The 25,416-nt window shown below is 36.0% G+C and overlaps 2 protein-coding genes across 2 annotated transcripts in view; one reads left to right on the top strand and one right to left on the bottom strand.

Annotated features, from left to right (window-relative positions):
• Positions 1–21,470, top strand: part of LOC121728150 — a 62,666-nt gene extending 41,196 nt beyond the window's left edge. Inside the window, exons 3-4 of the mRNA XM_042116268.1 lie at positions 13,470–14,389; positions 20,526–21,470. Coding sequence (XP_041972202.1) covers positions 13,474–14,389; positions 20,526–21,118 — 1,509 coding nt within the window. The 5' untranslated portion in view covers positions 13,470–13,473 and the 3' untranslated portion in view covers positions 21,119–21,470. The remainder of the gene's footprint in view (positions 1–13,469; positions 14,390–20,525) is intronic.
• LOC121728142 lies at positions 1,437–2,258 on the bottom strand. Its single transcript, XM_042116258.1, has one exon. The coding sequence runs from the start codon at positions 2,256–2,258 to the stop codon at positions 1,437–1,439; it is 822 nt and encodes a 273-aa protein (XP_041972192.1).
• Positions 21,471–25,416: the final 3,946 nt, after the last annotated feature.

Below are 25,416 nucleotides of genomic sequence, written 5' to 3'. Positions count from 1 at the left end.
AATTTTTTATGAAATTTTAACTTCTCCTTTAGTATTTTTATTAACGGTTTCCTGTACCAAGGAGGATATCTTTGACCAGGGGTTACAATTTTAGTAGGTACGTAAGAGTCCCGAAAGTTATAAATGGTGTCATAGAAAAAGGAGACGGCACCTTCGAATGACCTCGAATTAAATTCATGTCGCCAATCAATTTGGCCAATTCTATCGTTTATCGAAGAAAAGTCGGCGGAGTAATAAACATATTTAACGTAAGATTTAGTAGGCAAAAATGGTACTTCAGCAAAGTCTACTTGTAACGTAATAGCCCTGTGGTGTGGGTCCTCGAGTACCAAGGGGTCTGTGCAGTCATTTACTTGCACTACATTATTGCAGAAAACTAGGTCCAAAAGTCTATTAGACGAATTCAGGAAAGAGTTGTATTGTAAAAAATTGCATATCGCCATGTTATCAAATAAATAATTTTGTACATTACCTTGTTTATTATCTGGTGAAAGAGAAATCCCGTCGTCCGAAGCCTTCCACTCAATATTCGGTAAATTAAAATCACCGAGCACTAGAAACTTGTCTAAGGAACACGCACTAACAATGTCGAAAAGATTTTTCGAAAAGTTATAAAGCTGGGCTGACTGCGAATTACCATAGTTTTGGTTGCAAATATACACAACACAGACATGAACTTTAAACGAAAGATTCACGTTTTTGTTATTAAAATATAGCGAGATCCACAAGTCTTCGGCACTAGAAAACCACTCACAACGGATATCACAAGCTAGTTCGCGACGCACTGCGATAAGAACACCACCTCCCATACTTTGATTGGTACAAGCGTAGTCCCTGTCACGTCTAAATACTATGTACCTATCATCGAATAGTTCACAGTCCTTAATATCTTCAATAAGCCAAGTCTCCGTCAAACAAATTATGTCATATGAGTTAATACAAACATTACGATAAAACAAGGAGGTTTTCGTGCGCAGCCCCCTAACGTTTTGATAATATGCACTAATCGGTGACATTGTTAAATAAAAAGTTAATTAGATTAATGTGTACCATATTGCGTAAAAATGTGTTAGAACAAATTATGATTTTAACATTATACGTGCAATTCAAATAAAGTAGGTAGTAACAAATATTTCTGTCACGATCCAACAAAGCTGCGCGAGAGTGGGCATTAAAGCAATAGCAATACGATCTATTATAGTAACTATTACGTTGAGTAGCTATAGAAGACAAAGCGAGAAAGCGTGGCCAAGCAGATTGGAGCCTTAAATTAATACTCGGTAGATACAAAGTTAGTTTTAAATAAGTACGTAACCGAAAATCGTTTAAACAATGTCCAATGGTTCTCAAAGTGTATAAATTTTTACAAAATATAATTTTGATAAGCGACATTGACCATCGATATAAAATAAAATAGAAGTGAAAGGTTATTGACATTAACGAATAAACTTTTGCAGATCCTTTTCCGTTTTGATGTGGAATGTCGGTGATGTTGCATTCTTTTTGATGAGGATTTTGCACCCCGACACCCAGACATATAAAAAATCTTTCTGTTTAGCCAATGACTTCGTTTTATTTAGAAGAATTTTATTCTCCATAGTTAAGTGGTCGTTAACATAAATATGGGTGTCCGATTGAAATCCTAAGATGGTCGCATTTATGCCTGCTTTCAATTTTTTTGCTGCGGCCACGAAGTTGTTTTTTATGTAGCGATTGTGTACTGAGCAGATGATGTTCTTATTCTTGTCGTTGTTGCGCATTGGCACGCGCGCGATATAGTTTATTTGCTCCTTTGGTATAGTGCATCCAATTGTGTTACCGATCTTCTCGATGATAGTAAAAAGGTTTTCAGAGTTGGTCATCGGTACACCCTTAATTTCAATGTTGTTCTGCCTCAATTTTTGTTCTGACTCGTTGCGAAGATCCTCGAGCTTGGAGCAGCGTTCTTGGAGAGCAGATATGTCCGTTTTTGTTTTTTTAAGCGAGTCCATTTCGCTTTCCACGTCGGACAACTTGCTGCTGAGAGAATCCACTGAGTGGCTGAGGAATTCCACACTAGATTTAAGGGTAGTACACTCAGCTTTGAGGGTTTTTAGGTCAGCAAGTTCCACTTGAATAGCCTTGACGTTTTCAAGCAATGCAGGTAGGCTGTTGTCCATACGTGCCGCTAGGGCCTTAAGCTCCATCATAATGATGTCCATGTCCAAAGGGTTTGTAGCGGCGCGGGCAGGCGAAAGGCGAGGGCTGGAAGCTGCCATTGCCTTGCAGCCACTACACCTCCATGTTGACTATAGTTACTGGCTTAAAACTCGGCACTTACAAGAAAATAATATTACATTTGTAATATTATTTTCTTGTAATTGCCTTATTGCAGAAATCGGAATCCAAGGTTATTTATTGTTTTAAAATAAGCCAAGTCGAGCAAAAAAGCGGCACGGCCGTACCATCCTTTTCTCGAACCAATTCAGGCTCTTTTTCACCCCCTATAACTTCGTTGTGGATAAACCAACAAGCCTGACTGACTGACTGACCGATCACCAAAAGTCTATGGCACTTCTAGTAGACATAGAACCTTCAAACTTAGAATATAATTAGTGTTTAGTGTCTAAATCAAGGAAAAATTCAAATATTTCAAATTATTATCATATCAATATTAAAAATCTTTTACATTTTAAATAAATAGATCGACTTGGACATCGCATGAAAACACAATGTATCTTACAATTTATACATAATTATTATATTATTAGATTGTTTAGTCTATTGCGCTCCATGCGATTGATGCAGGCCCTTAGACCGTAGTGCAGTGTGATACTGTATAGTGTTATACTAAACAATCTAATCATGCGATGTCCAAGTCGATCTATTTATTTAAAATGTAAAAGATTTTTAATATTGATATGATAATAACTCACGTACTAACTTGAGACAGAAGGTCCCCTAGGTAGGGACTGAATAAATTAACCGACTTGGTATTGCATGGATCTCATAAATTTTTACGGTATAAAAACTGAGTTGCGAGACTTTTTACAGGATGTTTTTGATGGGATTACATTTGTTATGGCCTTATTGCAGAAATCGGAATCCAAGGTTATTTATTGTTTTAAAATAATTCTGTAGTACCTAAATATCCGACCACAAATAAATAAACTTCGAACTGCACCTATTTAATAAAAATATTAAGTCTGCATTAAGGTGACGGGGACAGTAAACCCGTCATCTTAATGCAGATTTACGAGATTATGCTGCTTCATCATTATTTATTATCAATTAATATTTTAATAAGCAGTTGTGTAAATTCTATTTTATGCTTCATAGTAAAGGCAAGACGAGTTCTCATCTGGATTGCAGTGGTTTATATTCCGAAATATAGAAATAAAGATTACGCACTACTCGTAATATTTTTATTAAATAGGTGCAGTTCTAAATTAGTGCGTTATTGCAAAAGAAAAATCAGCGGAGCGCAGACCTAGATTTATAAATAGGCCGTATAGGCCGCGGCCTAGAGGCGGTAGCATCCTAGGGGGCAGCAGCGTCTTGGGCGGGCGGCAGATTTCGTACATAGTAAACAAAGTGGCCAACACTTATAAAAAATATAAATCCGGCACTGACGGAGCAGCAGTTCCCTCAATGTAAATTCTGAGGAAGTTCGATGAAAAATGTTTGAAACCTCTAGTGATGACCACGAATGAACCCAAATAATTTTGAAATGCAACTATTACTTAACTTCTTTTGTCTCATTGTACAAATATAGCTGAGTTTTGCAAACGTGGTAGTCTGAATAAGCAATAAAGTATTATAATGGAGAAATTAACTACGACGATTAACCCAGAATCACAAACATTAGCACATCTCGTCGACCGCGAAAGTGATTTTCACAATTGCTTAGATTTTAAACCACAGGTTACTAATGAATATTACAAATAAACTTTTAATTGGTGCAAAGATGATTCTGTTTTGGCTTTATTTAGCACGGGTACATTCGCGATAACAGCTGTAGTAAGAATACACAATTAATCAATGTCATTTCGTCAAACGTCCTTGTGTCAAATCAATATAGATCTTTATCCGACTTCAAAAATGAGGAGGTTTTCAATTCGATCGTATAATGTTTTGTATTTTTTTATTGTTTTTTTTTCTAGGAAAGAAGACATTTCAAAGATAGTCCAATGATAAGGAGATAATGTTTAAAAGTTCTTTTTTTAGGGTTCCGTAGCCAAATGGCAAAAAAGGAACCCTTATAGATTCGTCATGTCTGTCTGTCTGTCTGTCTGTCTGTCTGTCTGTCTGTCTGTCTGTCTGTCTGTCCGTCCGTATGTCACAGCCACTTTTCTCCGAAACTATAAGAGCTATACTATTGAAACTTAGTAAGTAGCTGAAGTCTGTGAACCGCTTTAAGGTTTTGATACAAAAATGGAAAAATTATCAAAAATTTTAAGGGTCCCCATAGGTACAACTAAAACAAAAAAAAATTTTTTTCATCTAACCTATGCGTATGGGGTATGAATAGGTCTTCAAAAATCATATTGAGGTTTCTAATATCATTTTTTTCTAACTTAAATAGTTTGCGAGGAAGACTCTTCCAAAGTGGTAAAATGTGTGTCCCCCCCCCCACCCTCTAACTTCTAAAGTAGGGGCATGATAATTCTAAAAAAAATATATGATGTACATTACTACAAAAACTACCAACGAAAATTAGTTTGAACGAGATCTAGCCAGTAGTTCTTTTTATACGTCATAAATAGTAAACCTTAATTTAACTTTCATAAAATCAACTGAAATATAAAAATAAATCGAAAGCCTTTTAATTTCATCATAGAAATAAACCTTATTGCTGCTGCGGAACCCTTCATGGGCGAGTCCAACTCGCACTTGGCCTGTTTTTTTTTCGTTTACAATTAATTATAATTTATTATATCTTCCTTGGCGGCGAAATTATCAAATAAAACTTGCCAAGTACTAAGTACCCAGGATTAAGTTTAGCGATCGAAGTCACGGTGTTCACTAGCAATGTATTATGCAAGTAACAAAGCCTTACAATGTCTTGTTTGACCTCTGGCCGTACATTCTCCGGTGTAAATTACCGGCTAGGATGCTGCGTCGTGAACCCGTGAGAGAGAGTGCACAGTGTATATGGACCGAATGGACCGATATATTATTGGTTAGAAGAGGTGAATCTATTTTAACTTCGAAATGAGGTTATGCTATGTTTTAAACTCTGGTCACTCTATTATTTTCTACTCTATTATAACTCTATTCTACTCTATTCTTTGTAACGAATCTGTCACCAGCAGTATTTCCAGACCAATACGACCAGCAAACCTTCAAAAAGAGAGCGTATTCCCTCTTAAAGGGCCGGCGACACACCTGCAGTAGCTCTTCTAATGTTGCGAGTATCCTGCTTGGGCGACGGTAGTTGCTTTCCATCAGGTGACCCGTTTGCTCGTTTGCCCCCTTTTTTTATAAGAAAAAAATGCGAAAGTGTGTCTACCTGTTTGTCTGTCCATTACCTCTTCACGCCCAAATCACTGAACCGATTTTGCTGAAATTTGGTATAGAGAAACTTTGAGTCCCGCGAATGGACATAGCTGGATAATTTTTATCACGGAAAAAAGCACGGTTTCCGCACGATAAACGAATTTTTATGGAGTTGCGGGGGTAAAAATATACCAGCTAGTTCTTTATTTAAGTCTACCGCTGTCAGTAGTTCTGTAGCCGGAAATTTGAATTCCTAATTAAGACTTATACGCAGTTTATTTATGTAAAAGCTAAGGGTGAGTATAAGTGTTCGATATTAACATTCCTTATATATTTGACTAACTTTCGCCCGCGGCTTCTCTCGCGTAAAGATATATACAATATTTCTTCTCCTATTGCATCCCCTCAGGGGTGGAATAGGGGTGGAATTTCTCAAAATCCTTTCTTAACGAATCCCTACGTCATAACATCTACCTGCATGCAAAATTTCAGCCCGATCCGTCCAGTGGTTTCGGGTGTGCGTTGATAGATCACTATGTCAGTCAGTCAGTCACCTTTGCGAGCTATTTAATAGGTTGGGGAAAAGTTTCTTCGCATTTTATATAAAAATCCAAAGGTTTTTTTATAAAGTTTATTTACAATTTTAGAATGTAGATGCCATTTTGTTCGATAACTTTGGGGCTTCTGATGAAAAACTGCGACAATTGGTTTTGGCAGTCCTCTTGTGATGTCAACCTGGCACTGCCTAAGGAATTCTGCAGCGCCCGAAACAGGTAGAAATCTGAAGGTACAAGGTCAGGACAATACGACGGATGTATTGACACTTCCCAGGCCAGCTAAACTCCCGTAATTTTTGCTGAGTGGCTAAAGATGTGTGGGGTCTAGCGTTATCATGGTGAAAAACCACACCCCTTCTGTTGATTGATTCCGGCCGCTTTCTGTCAACTTCTTGCTTTAATCTCATCAGTTAATCGCATTGCAGTTCAGAATCTATGGTCCTGCCTGGCGGTAACAGCTCATAATGAATAATGCCCTTCCAATCCCACCACTCACACAGCATCACCTTGTTGCGAGTTAACCCGGGGTTCGCCACAGTCTGTGAAGCCTGACCGGCTTTTGACCACGATATTTTTCGCACGTTCTTGTCGTACGTGATCCACTTTTGATCATCAGTTATCAGCTTCTTCAAAAATGGTTCGGTTTCATTACGACGTAATGTAACGTAATAATCACAAATGTGTACAGTGTACACGGTTCGTCAGGCTTCTCTCAGTGAGCTCATGAGGCACCCAGATATCGAGCTTTTTTGTGTACTAAGCTTTTTTCAAATGCACCAAAACCATTTTTTGGTCAATCCCCAGTTCTTCAGCTACATCGTAACTACTAATATGTCGATCTTGCTCCACTTTTTCAAAAATGACATCAGTTTTATCCAGGGGGCGCCCAGAGCGACGTGGATCTTTGATATCAAAATTTCCGGATTGAAAACGCTTAAACCAAATTTGTGCTACTCTCACAGATACTGCATTAGGTCCATAAACATCACAAATATTTTTTGCGGATTGTGTTGCATTTTTAGCTTTTTTGTAATAAAATTTTAAAATATTATATTGAATTTCTTCATTAGAATCACTCATTTTAACAATAAGAAAAACAAATTAAAATCTCACATTTACCTAATTTGAATTTGGAATTGTCTTCTGTAAAATTAAAACTTTTTATTGATATCAAAATCAGCCAGATACAATTGGTATACCCCTGTACACCCCAAGAGATTTTATGACAAGTTCATACATACTATAATGCGAAAAGACTTTTTCCCCAACCTAATTAAGTAGATATTTAGATATTCGTAATTCGATAGATATAAGTATTTCACATCTAGTATTAAGATTTTGACACCCTCGTTGGGTATCAAAATAACTTAGTGCTTATGTGATTTAGAATAGATTATATATATTAAGTACATTAAGAGACTTAGATATTAAAATATCTTCTTTTAAGTATTTATGTTCTACTTAGGGTTGACTTAAAATGTTAATTATAATTCAACAATTATTAAGCCTTACAATATCACCAAGTATAATGGCCAGGCGAAAGCGAACGCTGATAACTTCCATAATATTATAATCACTTTTTATATAAAAACTTAAAATAGCTTTCTAATTGTTTATAGCGTAATCACTGCGAACGAAACTATCTATTAGGATCGATTTAATGAGATTGTTAGAACACGTCACATATCGCGTAGACTCCGCTTTGATTAACACTTAATAGAGATGGTGGCCTATGACACCGAACTGTAACATCACGTTTGTCTTAGATGATATTATAATTGTACCGGTCTCGCCGGGTTAGTTCCCGAACGGTTTATAGGTGCCAAGAGGCTTATGTAATTTGAAAAAAAATATTTTCATAATTTTTTTTTTACTATTTGCTTAACATAAAACATAACAAGTAATAAGTATGGAAACCAAGTTTGACTACAAGTAAAAATGTAGAGGCATATTTTTTAATAGTAGTCAAACTTGGTTTCCAACTTTAGTATTCAATAAAATGATATTCACAGAGGTGAATATCATTTATTGAATACTAAATTTATTTCTGTAGCCATTGATAAATTCTGAGGTAAAGCGTGAGTTCAAAGACCTCAAGTCTCAACTTACTGACCTCAAGATCAGATGAAGTTTAAATTATTTTTGTCTATATTAGTATAACAAGAATTTTACAATTATCTACTTTAATTATTGTCCATGTTGCAACTTGTTTTTTTTAATACTGTCCAAAATTACATCCTGCTTGCAATTTTCAAGCCCATTACGGTGTGAGCGGCGGCTCGAAGGTGGCCAGGCGGGTCTTCTACTTTTACTTTATGTGATGTCGGGAAAGTAATACGCGATGATAAATGTTCGCTCACGTCGCTCGTCTCCGCAAATGAACAGGTATGAGCTGCAGCACTCGTCGGCCTTATTACTAGAGTAATAAAGTTCATAAGTGATAGACAGGTTTGTTAACGCCCGTACAGTGTAAAATATACTAATTCAATTTAAAGTGATAATGACGCCTAAGGAAATGCTCTACATAGAGTCTCGAACTTGGGCTTTCCAATCGATGCGTACTTATAGACGAACTTACTCTCACTTTTGCCTAGAATTTGGAGTTTAAAAAAGATTCTAAACTATATTTTTTAGACAAAAAATGTCGCAAAAAAGTGCTCTAATATCTTTACCATATTCATCAAAATGCTTAAGTAATCAGAAAATAAACTTGAACTCAAATTATATTTTGCAACCTACGAATAATAAAAACTATTTGCAACAATTTGATGACTGCAGAGTGCAGATATAAAATTACCGAGCAATTTTGTCTAGACGATGTAATTACGTGATAATCTGAATTCAAAACACATTTTACATAATAAACACGCGGGCTGGTATATTTCTCATTTATGTAAAAGCTTGTAAGGCAATTTCTTTGTCACCGGCAAAAATAAATTTGTCGTCACACAATGCGTATTGTATGATGTTTCTCATGTAGATATCTCCAGCTCCCAGAGAAAGAAAGTAGCAGTTAAGATTTTAGATTGAAGTATATTTACCGTCTGCCGTCCGAAGACTGTCGCGTACGACAGATTATATATTACGATTAGTGATATCAATCTATAAACAGCTCCTGTGCTTTTCCACGTCGTCCCACCGCGTAAGGTGGGACGTAACTAACTTTACTAACTATAACTTTAACTACAATGCAAAATGTTAAATCTTTGGTTAAAGTTAAAAATGGACGCCATCAAGACGCCATATTTAACCATAACCATAGAGCTCGACAAGGTTTTAAATGCACGTGGCGAAAAAAGGAACCAAAACTGTCATCATACAAAAACGCCATATTTGACAGATCTCCTTTACCAGCAGCGCCCACGTTCATTTATAACCTTGTTGGACCAGCTGTCATCTGTCAATTTCTCCGGTCAAAGTTAAGGTCAAAGTTAAATTTAGCCTTAACTATAACCATATCTGGTGCAACCCAACCGTAGTATTCTAAAAGGTGTTATAATTTGTCATTATGTATTTCAAGACTAGCAAATTGTAGCAAAATACACTTTGGTTAAAATGGAGCTTTACATTTTAATAGTTTAAACTGGTCTACACATTTCGTTTTAAAATGGTTTATTACAAGTTATTTGTATCAATTTGACCTGAAAATGTAGATCCTTAGGCAAACTATGTCAGTTGTCCAATGTGGTCATTGGCCTGATGAAGATGGCCTGGCCTGTGGCCAAAAGGTCAATTTACCAATTTGTATTAAAATCTTGCTAGACGAACGCAACTATAAAATTCAAGTATCAAGAAAAGCGCAACGCATTCAACACAAACTCTCTTCCCACAAATACTAAGAGTTATTTTTTCAAACTTCTTTTGTATGTACATAAAACTTATCTAATCCTACTTCCTACTAATATTATAAAGGCGAAAGTTTGTTTGCATGTATGGATGTATAGATATGTGGATGTGTGGATGTGTGGATGTATGGATGTTGGTTACTCTTTCACGCAAAAACTACTGAACGAATTTTAATGAAACTTTACAATAATATAGCTTATACATCAGAATAACACATAGGCTACAATTTTAACCGACTTTCAATATGTGGGAGGTGTTATGTTCGTTTTCTTATGTTCAACGATTACTCCGCCGTTTGTTAACCGATTTTCAAAATTTTTCTTTTGGTATGTAGGGTATCATCCCAATTTGGTATTATATTCACAAAAGTGGTGATCTGATGAAGGATCCATAAGTAATGGGAACTCCTCAAAATTTATGGGGAAACATGTGGTGACTTCGGTTTCGTGAGAAGTATTCTAAGCATATGCTACAAACAAGTAAGATTTTGCACCGAGGTATACCTGGTATACCGTGGTTCGGAAGGTACTGAGAGAACTCCTGATTCTTTATAGATGCAATACAAGTTTGGGAGTTTCGGCGTTGTTTTAAGAACGGAAAGCATATGCTACTATGCAAATTACATTCATCATCATCATCACTATCATTATATTATACTATGCATCGTCCCAATATTATGAGCCTTTTTATAGTCTTTTAGATCGAGACTCGAGTTTGTCATGCGATAATAAAAAAAAATCTATACTTAATATTATAAACCTGAAGAGTATGTTGGCTTGAATGCGCTAATTAAAGATTAAAAAAGATTAAATCAAAATGTATGAAAATCAAATCACTATAAAAGATAATTTCTTCGTTTGTGACCCGGACAAACCGCGATAAACGGATGACTGTTTCGGTCGTTTCGAAATGCTTATTTGCTAATTAAGTGGCATTACTTTTTAAGTCCGTTTATCAGTCAAATTTTAAGTTTTAGCCTTAATGTCAGTGGTTCTTAACTTTAAAATCTTTTTAACTCCACACTTAAAGAAGAAGGGGGGAGACCCCATGGCTTTCTACCGCGCGGCAAAACACAAGCGGTTTTTTTTAATCTCATTTTTCATTTTATCATGTACAAGACAAGGAAATGACCCCAAGTACATCTGCAAACCACTTGTAGCAGACTTCACAACCTTCAACTTGCTATGGTCAAGTTAAGGTAAAATACTATGGCTTAATGAATCATAGGAAGCTTCATAAGGAAATCTGACTGTCGTTTATTTTTATCTCGAGATGTCCTTATCTCCCGATAAGACAGTATATTGCTGTCAAGGTGCTCATATAAATATGTTTTCCGTATAAAGAGCTCGCGCGACAAGGCTGAACTGTCGTATGTGAACTTAAGCCGTTTGTAGACACGACAAAAATTGTACTAAATTCACAGATTATAATGAACTAATTATTATTTGGTAATGTCGTTACTGATTCAAAATTAAAATTCATTAGTAAGCACACATAATGATATAGAGGTACAATTGAATAAAGTAGGCAGTGTACATGACGTCGTCTTATCCCATGCTAAGTATCATGACAATGATATAATATTAAGTATATGTATAACTTTTTGCAAATAACTTTCGGTTTTATTAACCTGCATTAAGTTATTATTCGCTACAAAAGTTATAAAACGTAAATAGATCAGAACGCCAACGTATAATATATATTTATATATATTTTAAACCTTATATATACATAAACCTACTTAAGTACTAATATAATGTTTAAAATTGGAAAATATTTTAATTCACATTAATATTTCGATCGTGTATTCTTGGAAATCTATTGTTATTCTATTGTGTCTCGCTCACCGGTGAGCTTAAGGGGCTGGGTTAATAGATTCGACGGGAAAGATTTTAATTTAAACTTTTGAAGTAAGAAATTAAGATAAATTAATTATTATGTATTCAATATTCATGAGAGCAAACTATAGAAATATTTGGCTTATGAAATACCAACATTATTTATGATTAAAATTCGTAATACAAGTCTCGACTTTGGATAATTTACATACAAAGGCTTTTCCGCGACTTCTTGTGACAGTGTATACAATGCCTTACACGTAACATCAGAGGAAGTCGGAAGTCAAAACCACTTCCACTTTGACTCATCTCTGACCTAGTAATTATATTCTTGATATGTCTGTCCAACTCTTATCGCCATAGTAAAATTATACATAATAAAACGTTACCCAGAATGTAGAGCAGTAATTATTAAACGTATTAAAATGGATACGTTTTTTTCCTTATCGAGCTTTCATGGATTAGTAAGGCTAAAGTAAATGGCTGACGAGGACTAAGGGTCAGTTCACATTGCAACGTGGCAGCATGCGATGCGTTTTTCAATTTGCCCATTTGGGTAAATCTGTTAATTTAATGTTTATCTCCTTATGAGAATAAATCCCTTTTGCACATACATTACAGGCAAATTTTATGTAAGTTTAAATAACTTTTTAAATGATTCTATATTATCTTCGAATCTACATAATGCTCATCTGCACAGGTTAAAGTTAACGTGCTTAGGTGTTACATAAAGTGCGATTTAGATCTGTGAACTAATTTCTCTCGGAAATGCACTATATTATGTAAATACCCACCATTTTCACAACAATCGCTTTATATTGAATGGTCCAAATGTGAGAGATTCGCGAAGAGTACGATGTTACACAAAGTCGGGCTATAGAGATAACATCACAAAAATGATATTATCACAATATGTTAGTGCTCATTGCGCAGTGCTAACTACTAAAACTTATAGGTCTTTGACCCCTGTTGCTACAATTTGCAAAATCTAGCACTTTATTGCACAGTCACCATTCATTACAACACTCATTTGTAGGGTTCCGTACCCGAAGGGTAAAACCGGATCCCTATTACTAAGACTTCGTTGTCTGCCCGTCTGTCCGTCCATCCGTCTGTCTGTCTCCAGGCTGTATGCTGTCTTAATTATATGTGTACTTTAATAATTAATAATAATATTAAAATAAAATAAAAATTTAAGGAGAGCTCCCATACAAAAACACAATTTTCGCTATATATAGAAACGGAACCTTTCGTGCGCGAGTCCGACTCGCACTTGGCCGATTATTTCTAGAGATAGACATCATAAATTTAATATTCCTTAGAAGTTATGAAAATTGCGATTTTATAGTAATTACCACATACACATACGTTAAGATAATGTTAGAATGTTTCAGACTTTATACGTTGAACTCAAAATACGCTGCATCCCATGGATTGGGCAACACCGAACTTTTCATAACAATTAATTATGTTCGCCAACAAATGAGGAAGTGTGTATTTTCCCAAATGTCGCACGCTCACAACGATCTATTGTTACACAAGTTTTCTCCTCAACTAAATCATAATTAGGCAGTGTGGAAACTAATTTTAAGATATTTCGAATGAATCGGAATTTTGTATTGCAATTTTTTACTCGTTTCGTTGCTCAAGAATCTCAAGATTGATATCAGAAGTCCAAGATTGTAAATATTAAATCTTGTTTGTTGGAGTCACGTAAAAACCGGTGTCATAAAATATTTCGTCTTTCCAGAAAAATGACGGTGAAGAAAACTACCCGGTGCGGTGGTTACGCATCCGTGGTGACGAGACAGAAGCTCCCCGCCAACCAGCAGCTCGACATCGCCACCCTCGGCAAGACCACCGCCAACAACTACAACGTCATCGTCGGCTTCAACGAGAAAGACCAGCTGCAGCTCCTCACCAAAGAGGACAGCAACGACGACGACAAGAAAATAAAGGACTACGACGCCAGGAACAAATACGAGAACATACCCATAGACGACATAACCAACTGCGTCAACGTCGAGAACTACCCAAACTGCGAGAACATTCTAGTCTTTTATGTTTCGAAGAATCTAAACAAGGAGGCGATCGCGCTTCGCTTCGAGAACGAGCAGGACTTCAAGAGGATATACTTCACGTACAAATACTTCAAAATGCGGAACAGGCTGACGATGAACATCCATAACTACACCAGCACGGAGAGCCTCTTCTCGAAGAAGAAGCCGATCGACACCTACAACTACAAGAAGCACAGCTTCGACGACTATAGCCTGTACGACAAGACCAAGCCCGAGTACGACCTGACGGACAACGACGGGCTCACACACCTGTCCGTCCTACAGAAGGGCCTGTCCCGATTCGACCAACCTCTGAGTCTCATCGGAATAAGCAGTATGAAGGACGTTTCAGAAATAGACAGTATTATTTTCCCCGATATCGACGTAGCCAAGCCCGACAGAAAAAAGCTGTTTCAGAAAAAACCTAAGCCGCCCGTTTTATATAATAACGAATCGTACAAAGTTTTAAGAGGGGAGTTCGTTAGAGTGAATGTCGAGCGAACGCCGGATCCTGCAAAAGACAATAAGAGCAAAGATGTGCCTTCCTTTCGAGACACGAAACCTAGAAAAATAAACACCAACAGTAGCCTGTGGTCCGCGAGTAATAAAGGTGAGTTATAATAACTTCCCTCAAAGTGTACTCCTAAAAGTCGATAATAATTAACTTGCGTAATGTCGTGGAACTCGGATCTATCGTAATCAGGAAATAGCATGGTTAGGTTACGTACATAATTGCGAGTTTCCTCTACATCATCCTAGGAAAATAATTATTTAGTTATCCTATTACTTTAATCAACTATTTTCAGGAAGTCTGTTGAAGACTCTCCATTTGATTTATAAACTGGTAACTAGATCTATTTAAAATAGAGGTAAATAAAAACAAAGTAATTATTATGGCTCTACCTATGTTTATTTCTGTAATAAAGATAGCTTATTTTAGAATTTTGATTCAATTTAATTTGTCTTCCGCGTTTTAAATTGCTAGTGTTGTTTACATGTTTTAAACACAACGATAACATTATAGAAAAATATTAATCTAAGATTAATAGGCACAAATTCAATGACTCTACATGGAAATGCAGTCAATTTCGAACATGGGTTTATGAACCTGTCGCAATAAGTAACAAGTCGCAGCCTTGGGGCGCGGGTCGCAGACGTGTCTTGAGCAGTTCTGTTGATTAATTACATTAATGAAAGTTAGACAACACTCGTGACAGAGAGATGTCTCCAAACAAGTGTCTCGCACGACCTGACAAACTTGTTTTCGATTTGATTAAACTATGATCGTGTTTTTGAATTATATTGTATTCTTGAGTAGACAACAAACAACTTCTTATTATTGAGTAGGGACTGTTATCGGATAAGGTAACTTACTGCCTAACTATTTTAACAGCTTCACGATACTCACGATACTTACGGTATGCAGAAACTTAGAGCAGGGCCCGATCTAAGGGGGGGCGAGCCGGGCATTTGCCCAGAGCGGCAAAAATGAGGGGCAGCGAAATTGACTTATTCCTATCTTCCAACCTAGCCATCCACCACTTAAGTTTGAGAATTTTACCAGCTGACCTACCTTAAGTTTGGCAGTGGAAGTATTTGAGTATTTTACTTAAATAATCCTCCCATTTAAAAAAAGGCGGCGAAAATGATCTTCGCCCGGAGCGGCTAAATGGCTAGATCGGGCCCTGACTTAGAGTACGAGATGGGACATAGAATCTTATTTATTGTGGAAAATTATAATAAACGAATTTCGGTGTCACCAAGTTGCAAGCGTCGTCTAGTTTAGAATATTTTTTCCAATTTCAAAAACAATCCTGAAGATTGCAAATTTAAACCACATCGACGTAATCGTGAAATGCATGTAAAACAAATGAGGCAAACGTAAAAACCAAAGCAGATAAAAAACAAGAAGCGCGCATCAAACGTGACTTAGATACGCCCTTGAGTGATTGCGCAAAATTGCGAAGACATGTTTGTTTGTACATGTCGTTCTCAAGAAGAACTGCTCCTGTCGACACACCATGTTGTTAGCCAAACTTGATTTCCAATCCTTTGTACTTGTTGTCAGAATCAACACACTAAAAAGACGTTATGCCGTAGGCGTTTGCATTTCAAAGCTAAATGACTTTAAATTTAAGAGACGGAATTTACTTAAATTGGTTGAAAATCTTTAAAGTGTCATAAAAATCTACACGGTCTAATAATACGTTACAGTTAAACAATATTATATTCTTATCTGATAATAAGAGACTCGCAATTTTTCGTCTGTATACACGTTATAAAGTGGGTAAGAGTTTAAGTATCTATGTAGCCAGGCTTAGCACCCGTAACATGGTTGGTTAAGGTTTTTGGAGTTATTGAAACCGGTCGTTATACGCTAGATTCACCGTCTTAGCATTAAAGACTCAAACTCAAACTGACCTACAAAGATAAACTAAAACATTATATTTTTGCAATTTTGTAGCAATCTGTTCCGTTTTAATGAGCAATATTTTGTCACGTTTCGTACATCTCAGTGGCTCAACCTGAAGAAGTTGTTTACATAACGAGCAGAGGTCACGTACGATGAGAATATATCTGACGACCATTAGTCTACCTCTATACTTCCAAGTTCCATTACATCGTATCCGCGTTGCTAATGTTGATTTATTAAGCTTATCCAGTAATGGATTATGAGTACGTAACTACGTATAACGTACATGTCCATAAATAAAAAGAATGGTACCATCAAAGAATGCGATGAGCTTAATTTAAGATTTTGACCAGATCCAATATTTTTTTGTTCAAAGTAATAAAACCAAAATTACTCAAGAAATAAATTTGATTAGTCTTGTTAATTTTTAACTGGACATGAACTTTGTCCGACATTAATCTCGCGATAAGTGAATTGACTTCAGCCCAAACCACTACAAGTAATTCAAAAACGCTTCCCAGAATTTGATACTTCGCGTCGGCGTAAGACTAAACTAGCCTAGTTTTCTATATTCTAAAAATATGCTGTAATAAATAATAACATAATCTAGCCCACCTAGGGAATCTCATCAGCGCTGTTTTTACAAGAAGTCTGTGTAACCAGTCACCACTGTTATTTACTTACGTATTTCCTAACACGCCAGGATTGCATATTGCGGAAGGATTGCCTCGAATCAAATGTAAATCATGAAATGATTTTCTCTTCGGCGGGTGAAACTCGACAAATGACTCTACAGTCTACAGTCTACATTCTAGTTTATCCAATCGAAAATGATTTCGTATTGCATAATAATTAAATTTCGAAATTGCTAAATTGACAGATTTTTGAGTCAATGATTTTAATATCGCAATGGGAGGTCTTGCTGTTCAAATATATGCTTATCTACTTGACTTACTTACATTCATGAACAACAAATAATTCGCTTACTATACTTATTTTTTGACCGACTTCCAAAAGGGAGGACTTAATACGTTCGGCTGTATGTATCTTTTTTTTTGTAAGTTCAACGATTACTCAGCCGTTTGTGGCCCAACTTGCAAATTCTTTTTGTGTTGTATAGGGTTTAACTCGAATTTGGTACCATGTTCTCAAAAATGGTGATCTGATGATGGGATCCTTGAGGAATCGAGGGGACTCCTTGAAATTTGTATGGAAACATATAGTGATTATAATTTTTTCTGAAGTATTCAAGGCAGATGCTACCAAAAAGTAAGATTTCACACCAGGTTATACCCTGGATCCGAAGGTACCCAACAGAACTTTTGAATCCTTATAGATACTGGTTCGGGGATTTTGGCGTTGTTAAAACCACTGAAAGCATAAGCTAATACATCAATTTAAATAATCATCATCATAACAACCATAATTATACCATGGGTCATCACATTATGACCCAATTATTGGTACTTTTCGTGATATTTTGCATCGAAGCTGTTTTTGATGCTTGTTTCGCTGTTTGTGGACCGATTTTTAAAATTCTTGTGTTGTTGTACAGGATATAATCTAAATTTTGTATAACAATTACGAAAGTGGTGATCTGATTATGGGATCTATGACGAGCAGTCGAGGTAAATCGTTGAAATTTATTAAAACACACATGGTGGTTAAGAAGTTGTTTCTAGTAATTTAAACATATGTTACAAATAAGTGAAATTTCATACGAAGGTGTCTCTTGATTCAAAAACACTGAACAGAACCTGAACCTTTTAAAATAAAAGTCTGGAAATTGCAGCATCGCTTAGATAACTGCAAGCATTTACCACAATTTCGCTTACAGTAACATAATGTGAATAGTTAACATTCGTAGTAGTTATTTACTCATAAAGCCGTATCTTGTAGATAACTAAAAAGAGTGAAATTATTATTTTTAACAAAAAATTAAAACCGAATTTCAAGGTAAAAACAATAATTATATATATATGAACTAATGGAACCTAATACAACAAAACAAAAAATTCGAAAATCGGTTCACAAACGGCGGAGTGTAATCGTTGAACATACAAAAAAATCCACAGCCGAACATATAACCTCCTCGTTTTTTGGAAGTCGGTTAAAAAGTATTAAATAACTCTAATTACTCTTAAATAGTGCCTATTTCAGAATTCATCTAAATCTCAACTATTTCTGTAAATACTACAGTCTTCATTATTTTGATGTCGGTACCAGCTAATTTAATCGTGAGTTCAGTCAATGTCAGAATATCTGAAACTTTTGGGACTGGTACCGACTTCAAAGTAATGTGGACTGTAGTATGTACAGAAATACTTCAAGATTTAGAAGAAATCTGAAGAAGGCACTATTATAGAGTAATTTAGATATTTAGTACTTTTTAGTTCATTATATTATTCCTCTTCACTTGGAAGTAGGTTTTACATGACAAAGACACAAAATATTTCATAATAAGATGTATTTGTAAAATTTGTGTACTTAATCAGTAATGACTTGTCGATTTTGATGACATCGTGTCTTTCAAATAACTTTACTTTGCATGTTTGAAATTTATTGTAAACATTTTGCTCCATCATGTTTCATTGATAACTCAATTCAGTTCGTTAGCTCTTTCATAAAAACGAAAATAGTTCTTCCTTATACTGACTAACAATACTGACTAATATTTTAGATTCGAAAACGTGTTTGTCTGTTACATCTTTACACCTAAAAATCGCTAAACCAATTTTGATGAAATTTTGATTGGAGATTTTTGAGTTCTGGCAAAAAAAGATAATTAGTTTTTAAACTTTGCAAAATTTAGGTAAGTACTTTTTCTCCGCGACAAACGAATTTCGGTGAAACGAATACAACCATTAATAATAATAAGTAAATTAATTAGAAAATTACCTTTTTTAATTACTCATTCAATATCCTTTGAATCACTAATGTCTACTTATCCGATTAAGGAAAGATTTTGTCACAAATACACTATATAATATATCTAATTACAATGCAAACTAAAAACGTACCATATCTTAGTACCTGTACATTACTATTTTAGTTATATTTTAACCGTTAAACGTAATCCGAAATGAGCTGCATGATTTCCGCAAACAAGATCATAATACTATAATAGTTTCCTCAATATTACTAAATTGAAACACATAGAATTAATCACGTACGAAACGATTAACTTCGACTATTTTTAGTGCCAATTTCACAAATGCATGCTATTGCTGTTAATTATTGTTGATTACATGTCAGGTCATTTCTCTACTTCTTATGTTAAATTAATGAACAACTTTAACAAGCCGATAAACTTGCCGAGCTAATTAAAACTTTATTTCATCTGCATTCTGAAAGTCTAGCGCGAATGTTAGATGGTATCACAGAAGATGTTAAAAATGTAAACTTACGCAATTAATCTTAACAGATCTTTTGTCGAAATGGCAAGGCTAGTTCAAAGTTTACTACGAGCCAAACATGTAAGGTATTGAGTAACTGCAAAAAAACTTATTGAATAAATAAATATAAGGATAGGTCTGATACGCTACCAAGAAATTGCATTAGCAGTGGCCAAAGAACATAAAGGGTTGCTTACAAATAAAATGGAAAGATGATGTTGATTATGAAAATTATTTCAAAACCTGTCTAAGTTATATCGAGCTGATATTTCATCAACACATAAATATAAAGATTTCTCTATTTTTCTGGGTCCGCTGATATCTTTTTATACCTGCACAATCCAAATTATCAATTTATTTCATAATACACACTCATCCTTGGTCAACTTATCTACAGCTCGGTCAAAGTATTACATTTGGAGATTATATGAAACTGACCCTAACACTGTTAGCATAAAGGCGTTATAGGGGCAAAATACATCTAAACGCACTCGGTGAGGGTAACGTAAGTGATATTGTGTGACATAAGCCGAGCGTGAAGGGCAGGTCGGGTTCCCGGCTCCCGCGGAGTTCGATTTGCACGTATCGCTTCCTGCGACGTGCCAGTTAGCCGTCACGCTGATCACCTCGGTTACCTCATTCTCTGACATATCATATCCATCATAGACTTGGAGTTATGGAACCTTAAATTAGTAACTATAGTAATAGCTGTTACTTATGTGCAGTCGCTAGCGGCTATAGAAAACAAATACCACCTTATACTGTGCAAAAAATGCAGGTTATAGAAAAAGTTATCTAAGACGATACCTTATGATAGTAGATAACTAACTTTAGTATGATGCAGAGTGTAAACTTTTCAATCGACAAAATTTTAGACTCTAGCTTAGTAAAATTGTCAAATCTCTCTGTGTCTCAGAATGTTCGTTTTCAAATTCCAGGTCACAATGGCTACGAGTCAGATCGAGAAGAATGGAAGAGCAGTCGGTCCCAGTTCTCCACCACGGCGTTCGACAGCCTCACGCGGCCCACCAAGACCGCGATGGCTCTCACACTCAAGAAACCACCTAGGCTCGACCCCATCCCACAGTATTACCGCCTCACCAACGACAACAAACCGAAACACAGTCCCCTGCCGTTTCGGCCCAACAACTACACCCAAAGACCTCCCCGACTACCCCGCCCGAACACAGAAAACAAAAGAAACCTAATGACCGCAGACCACAGAAAGTACGTCTCGCTCCAGAACCTAGACATACCTAAGAAGGGCGAGCCGAAGAAGCAGAACGACATAAAGAAGAGCAACTACTCCAACCTCTCGACGAAGATCACGGGGTTGACGAATAAACTAAGGGATCTTAGCACCGGGAGTACGATAGGCAGGTTTAAGGCACAGTCACATGGGGATGTGACGAATCTCAAACCCGTGCTAAAGATGAACGACGGACCAAAGCGATCAGTTGTGCGCACGTGCAGCGCTGAACCACCAAAGAAAGTTACTTTTAGTGCATTTGCAACCGTACAAGTGGTCTAGGCTAGCGGCCAACGCTCAAAGAAAGTCCATTCAAAGCTTATGTTAATATTTAAACTAACAAATCTCGTTTCCATGTCTAACAAGCAATCATTTTCATTCTCTCACAAAGAATCATTGGCGGAGTGCTATGAAGTAAATGGTAGGCGTTTGAAAATTTATTTTCCATGTAAATCCGTTATGCAAATAAAAGATGGTTGGTATCCTGTTATTATTTTCTCGTATTTTACGCTGTTATCATTTCTTGCTTCCGTAAATTATTTGCTTACTAATTAAATTATTATCTATGGATCTAACACTTTTTGAACTAGTGCCATTAAACTTATTAACTTTTAAATTTCGATAAGCAGACGCGACATTTTTATCTGTAATATAATATATTTGTCATAAAATATGTAGGTTTTTTAAATCTATACTAATATTTTAATTTTCTAAATATAAGGCATTCGATGTGCCTTGGCTTTGTGATACTTAGTAAACATTCCAGATATTATGAAATTTTAAAAACAGTTTAATTCAAAACATGAAACATTATTAACTATTTCACTTCGTATAGACTTTAAAATGTAGACCTTATTGACAATAATTATAAAAAATATATATAGTACACCACAATTTTTCTATCCCCGAAAGTAGCTTAGTGCGTTGTTGAAATGCCACCAATCTTTGTGAGAGATTGTCGTCGGTCAGTTTCAGGTGAATATAATAATTTAATAATGTTATTTTTTGTAAAAGAATTTGATTACTTTTTAGTGTATCCGTAGCGTGTGATTGTCTGAATTACTTATAATTTTATTTTTGGTCAATAAAAGTCAAAAATTTGGGTAGGCAATTGAATGTTGAAATTGTGATTTGACTGTGATCAAGTGTAGATTCAATTTAGATGCGACAAGAGCACCTTAGTAGAAAACAAAAGTTTAGGTTTTAAATTTTTATCGACCAATGTAGGTAATTTCGTATGTTTATTTCTATATTTTATTATGCTTCTTATTCTTGTCATTTATTCAACATGAATATATTGTGAGACAGGAGTACGATTGTTTTTACACATTTTCCTCACGCACTTGCTAAGCCACTGTCACTTTAAAATTAAGATGCTGCATCTAACTGCAATCTAATGTGCTTCCTAGTCGCCGACTTAATTAACTAAAATATTTTAATACAATTTACAAATAAAACCTTCCATGTAGTGTATCATTATGTCTTGTATCATAATATCAACAAAAATTAGTTATATCGTAGAATGTAATAAAACAATGTAAATGTTTATTGTTGTATCAAATGTAGTGGATAGTTGATACGTTATATATGATATTGTACATTATAAGATTAACTATTGTTGTTAATTATTTAGTTTTATATCTATTGACTTTGTTTGGAAAACTTTAATAAATGTTGTTTGCTGTATTTCGTTTTTATAACTTGACTGAATCCAATACATAAGCCTATTACATAGCTAGCTAGTTTTGTTGTTGGCAGCTAAATAAGTGAGACTCTACTGACGACAATCTACTTCGACTTACCAATCTGGCGGCCACGGCAGCCTAGAGGTTCGTTTAGACTATAGAGTCATTGACTCGTGAATTTTGATTTAATAAAAAATAATCAGGAAAAAATCTACGACCAATTGTACAATTTACAAGGCACAAATGTAATAGAAATAGAATAGAAATAGAAATAGTTTATTAAATCAAGTTACATAGACTCATTTGTTAGTAAAGGCTTTATAAATTATGTTAGTAAAATTATTTTTATAAGTTTAAATAAATAATAATACCTATTTTGACTACATTGTGCATCACCTCTGTATCATACCGTTAGATATGGCACAGCAGTGATGCACATATGGACAATCGAGTCGACTAGCTATCATAGCAAGAATGCTGTTGGTACTCCCCCTCACTCTTCGCACTAAAGACGCGCATCGTTTGCGCATAGTGGCGTAGAAACAATCCACGCGTGCCTCAGCAAACATCCCCGAAGCGCTGCAGTAGCTGGGAAGCCCCAAAAGCATTCTGAATGCGTTGTTAAACTGGACACGAAGAGCGTTGTAGGCCCTAAGCGTGTATGTGTTCCACAGGCTGCACGTATAGAAGGTCGTGCAAAATGCTCTGAAAAGAGTAATCTTGACCGACCTCTTACAGCGCGCAAACCTGCGGACCAACATATTAGCACGAACCGACAACGCCCTTCGTTCTCTTTCTATAATCAAATACAATAAGTACATCATAATAATATCACTTCATTACATAATAAATTATTATACCTATTTTAAGATGGTCCTGGTCTACACAGACGCAAGTCGAAACCATTTCAGCACAAAGGTCATGCACCTTCAAAAAGTTCCTAAACTATAATATAAGTAGAGGCCAGGAGAGCTTTTGTACTCAAAGCTCTCCTGGCCTCTAGACCGTAGAAACTAGAGTAGGCTCTAGTCGTGCTCTAGTCTCTACGGTAGCTCTACGGTCTACCTTTTCTTTCAACAAATTGATTTACGAAAAGAATTTGACTGACTGTATAATGACCCTGAATTTCAGTTTCCCCATTAGGGAGGTATGTTTAATATTCAAGGATATATTCATATTAGCATTGTAAAGAAATATTTTGATAGTGACCTTCGACCAGTATAGAACCTTCATGGAAAATTTCCCCCTCGCAAAACGAACCTTTCATTATAATAGTTTCGTTATGATATTATGTTCGATATTAACATAATTGATGATACTTTTCTACGCCCACCCACTCTACGCCTTTTTTCAAATAAATTCGCGTTATTTATATAGAGCTGCAAATGGTTCGTGTACCTAATACTCGTGTAATTACTAATTACACACGGTGCTGCTCGCCAGTTCTGTTAGGGTCCCCGCAGACTTACAATTTAAAGTTGGCCAACTATCGTACAAACCACAAAAATAGATCAAGATAGAAGCGCCATACGCTCGTGTTCATACAAATTGGAGCGACATGGCGCTTCTATCTTGATGTATTTCTGTGGTTTGTACGATAATCGGCCAACTTGAAATTGTAAGTCTGCGGTGACACTTAAGTATACTGGAACTTGGCTTGACACGTTACCGCGTGTCTAGATGAGACTATACGACTTGTGGCATTACCTCACTCCTTTCAGATATTATAACACTACTAGATGCTGCCCGCAACTCCGTTGCGCAAAAATTCGCTTACCGCGCGGGAACCGTACATTTTTTCGGAATAAAAAGTGTCCTATGTCATTTTCCGGGATTCAAAGTATCTACATACCCAGCAAAATCGGTTTAGCGGCTTAAGCGTGAAGAGAAACAGCCCCGGATCTAGGGGGGGGCAAGCCGGGGTCTGTGCCCCGGGCGGCAAATTCAGGGGGCGGCCAAATTCATACTTCACGGACCAATGGCCAACTCATCATTGACCACGTAATAAAATATATTATAATAGCACAAGTACAGCAATTTCATGGCCATATCAACTTGACCGATACCCTGATCGCGGACTGCGGAGTGAGACGTAGGCATAGTTGAAAATACGCGCCCGGCTCCCGCACGCTTTCAAACCCTACCCTGTTAATTATATTAAGTATATATGCTACATAATATTGATTGCTGAAATTATATGGATGATAAAGGTGAAAATAAACATAAGTAGGTAGGGGGGGGTGGCATTTTTCAGTTTTTGCCCCGCCTGAAAAAAATTGAAGATCCGGGGCTGAAAAGACAGACAAACAGACATGCTTTCGCATTTATAAACCTAAACAAAATATTATGATTATGATTCGCGTTGATAAATCACAACAAAATATTATGTAATCTAAGTATTTAGTACCTGGATGACCGAGCTTTGCTCGGTATTATAGCAAACACTCATTGACTTCGTGTTACTTAATAACGCCATCTGCTGGTTGTTAAAACAATTAGTTGCTCACATAATAGTATTATTATTCGCCAATAGATGTCAGAAAGAGTCATATTTTTCAGTTTATCGATTATCGATAAAACACGAGTAAAAAGACATTTTCTGAAAATAATTCCTAGCTAGATCGATTTATCGCCCCCGAAACCCCCTATGTACTAAATTTCATGAAAATCGTTGGAGCCGATTCCGAGATTCCAATTATATATACAAGAATTGCTCGTTTAAAGATATAAGATTTATGTTTTTCAGTAGGCAAATCAGTAATCACAATGTCACTCATTGCCAAGATAAGGTGAAATAACTTATTTTAATATGATATAAATAATACCTACCGATAACCTGCCCAAAAGCATGGGTTATCTGAACATATGACATTGAATGAAATTCTTATCTTGGCA

The sequence above is a fragment of the Aricia agestis genome, chromosome 6, assembly GCF_905147365.1.
Source record: "Aricia agestis chromosome 6, ilAriAges1.1, whole genome shotgun sequence".
Taxonomy (NCBI): domain Eukaryota; kingdom Metazoa; phylum Arthropoda; class Insecta; order Lepidoptera; family Lycaenidae; genus Aricia; species Aricia agestis.
This window is presented reverse-complemented; position numbering and strand designations above follow the sequence as displayed.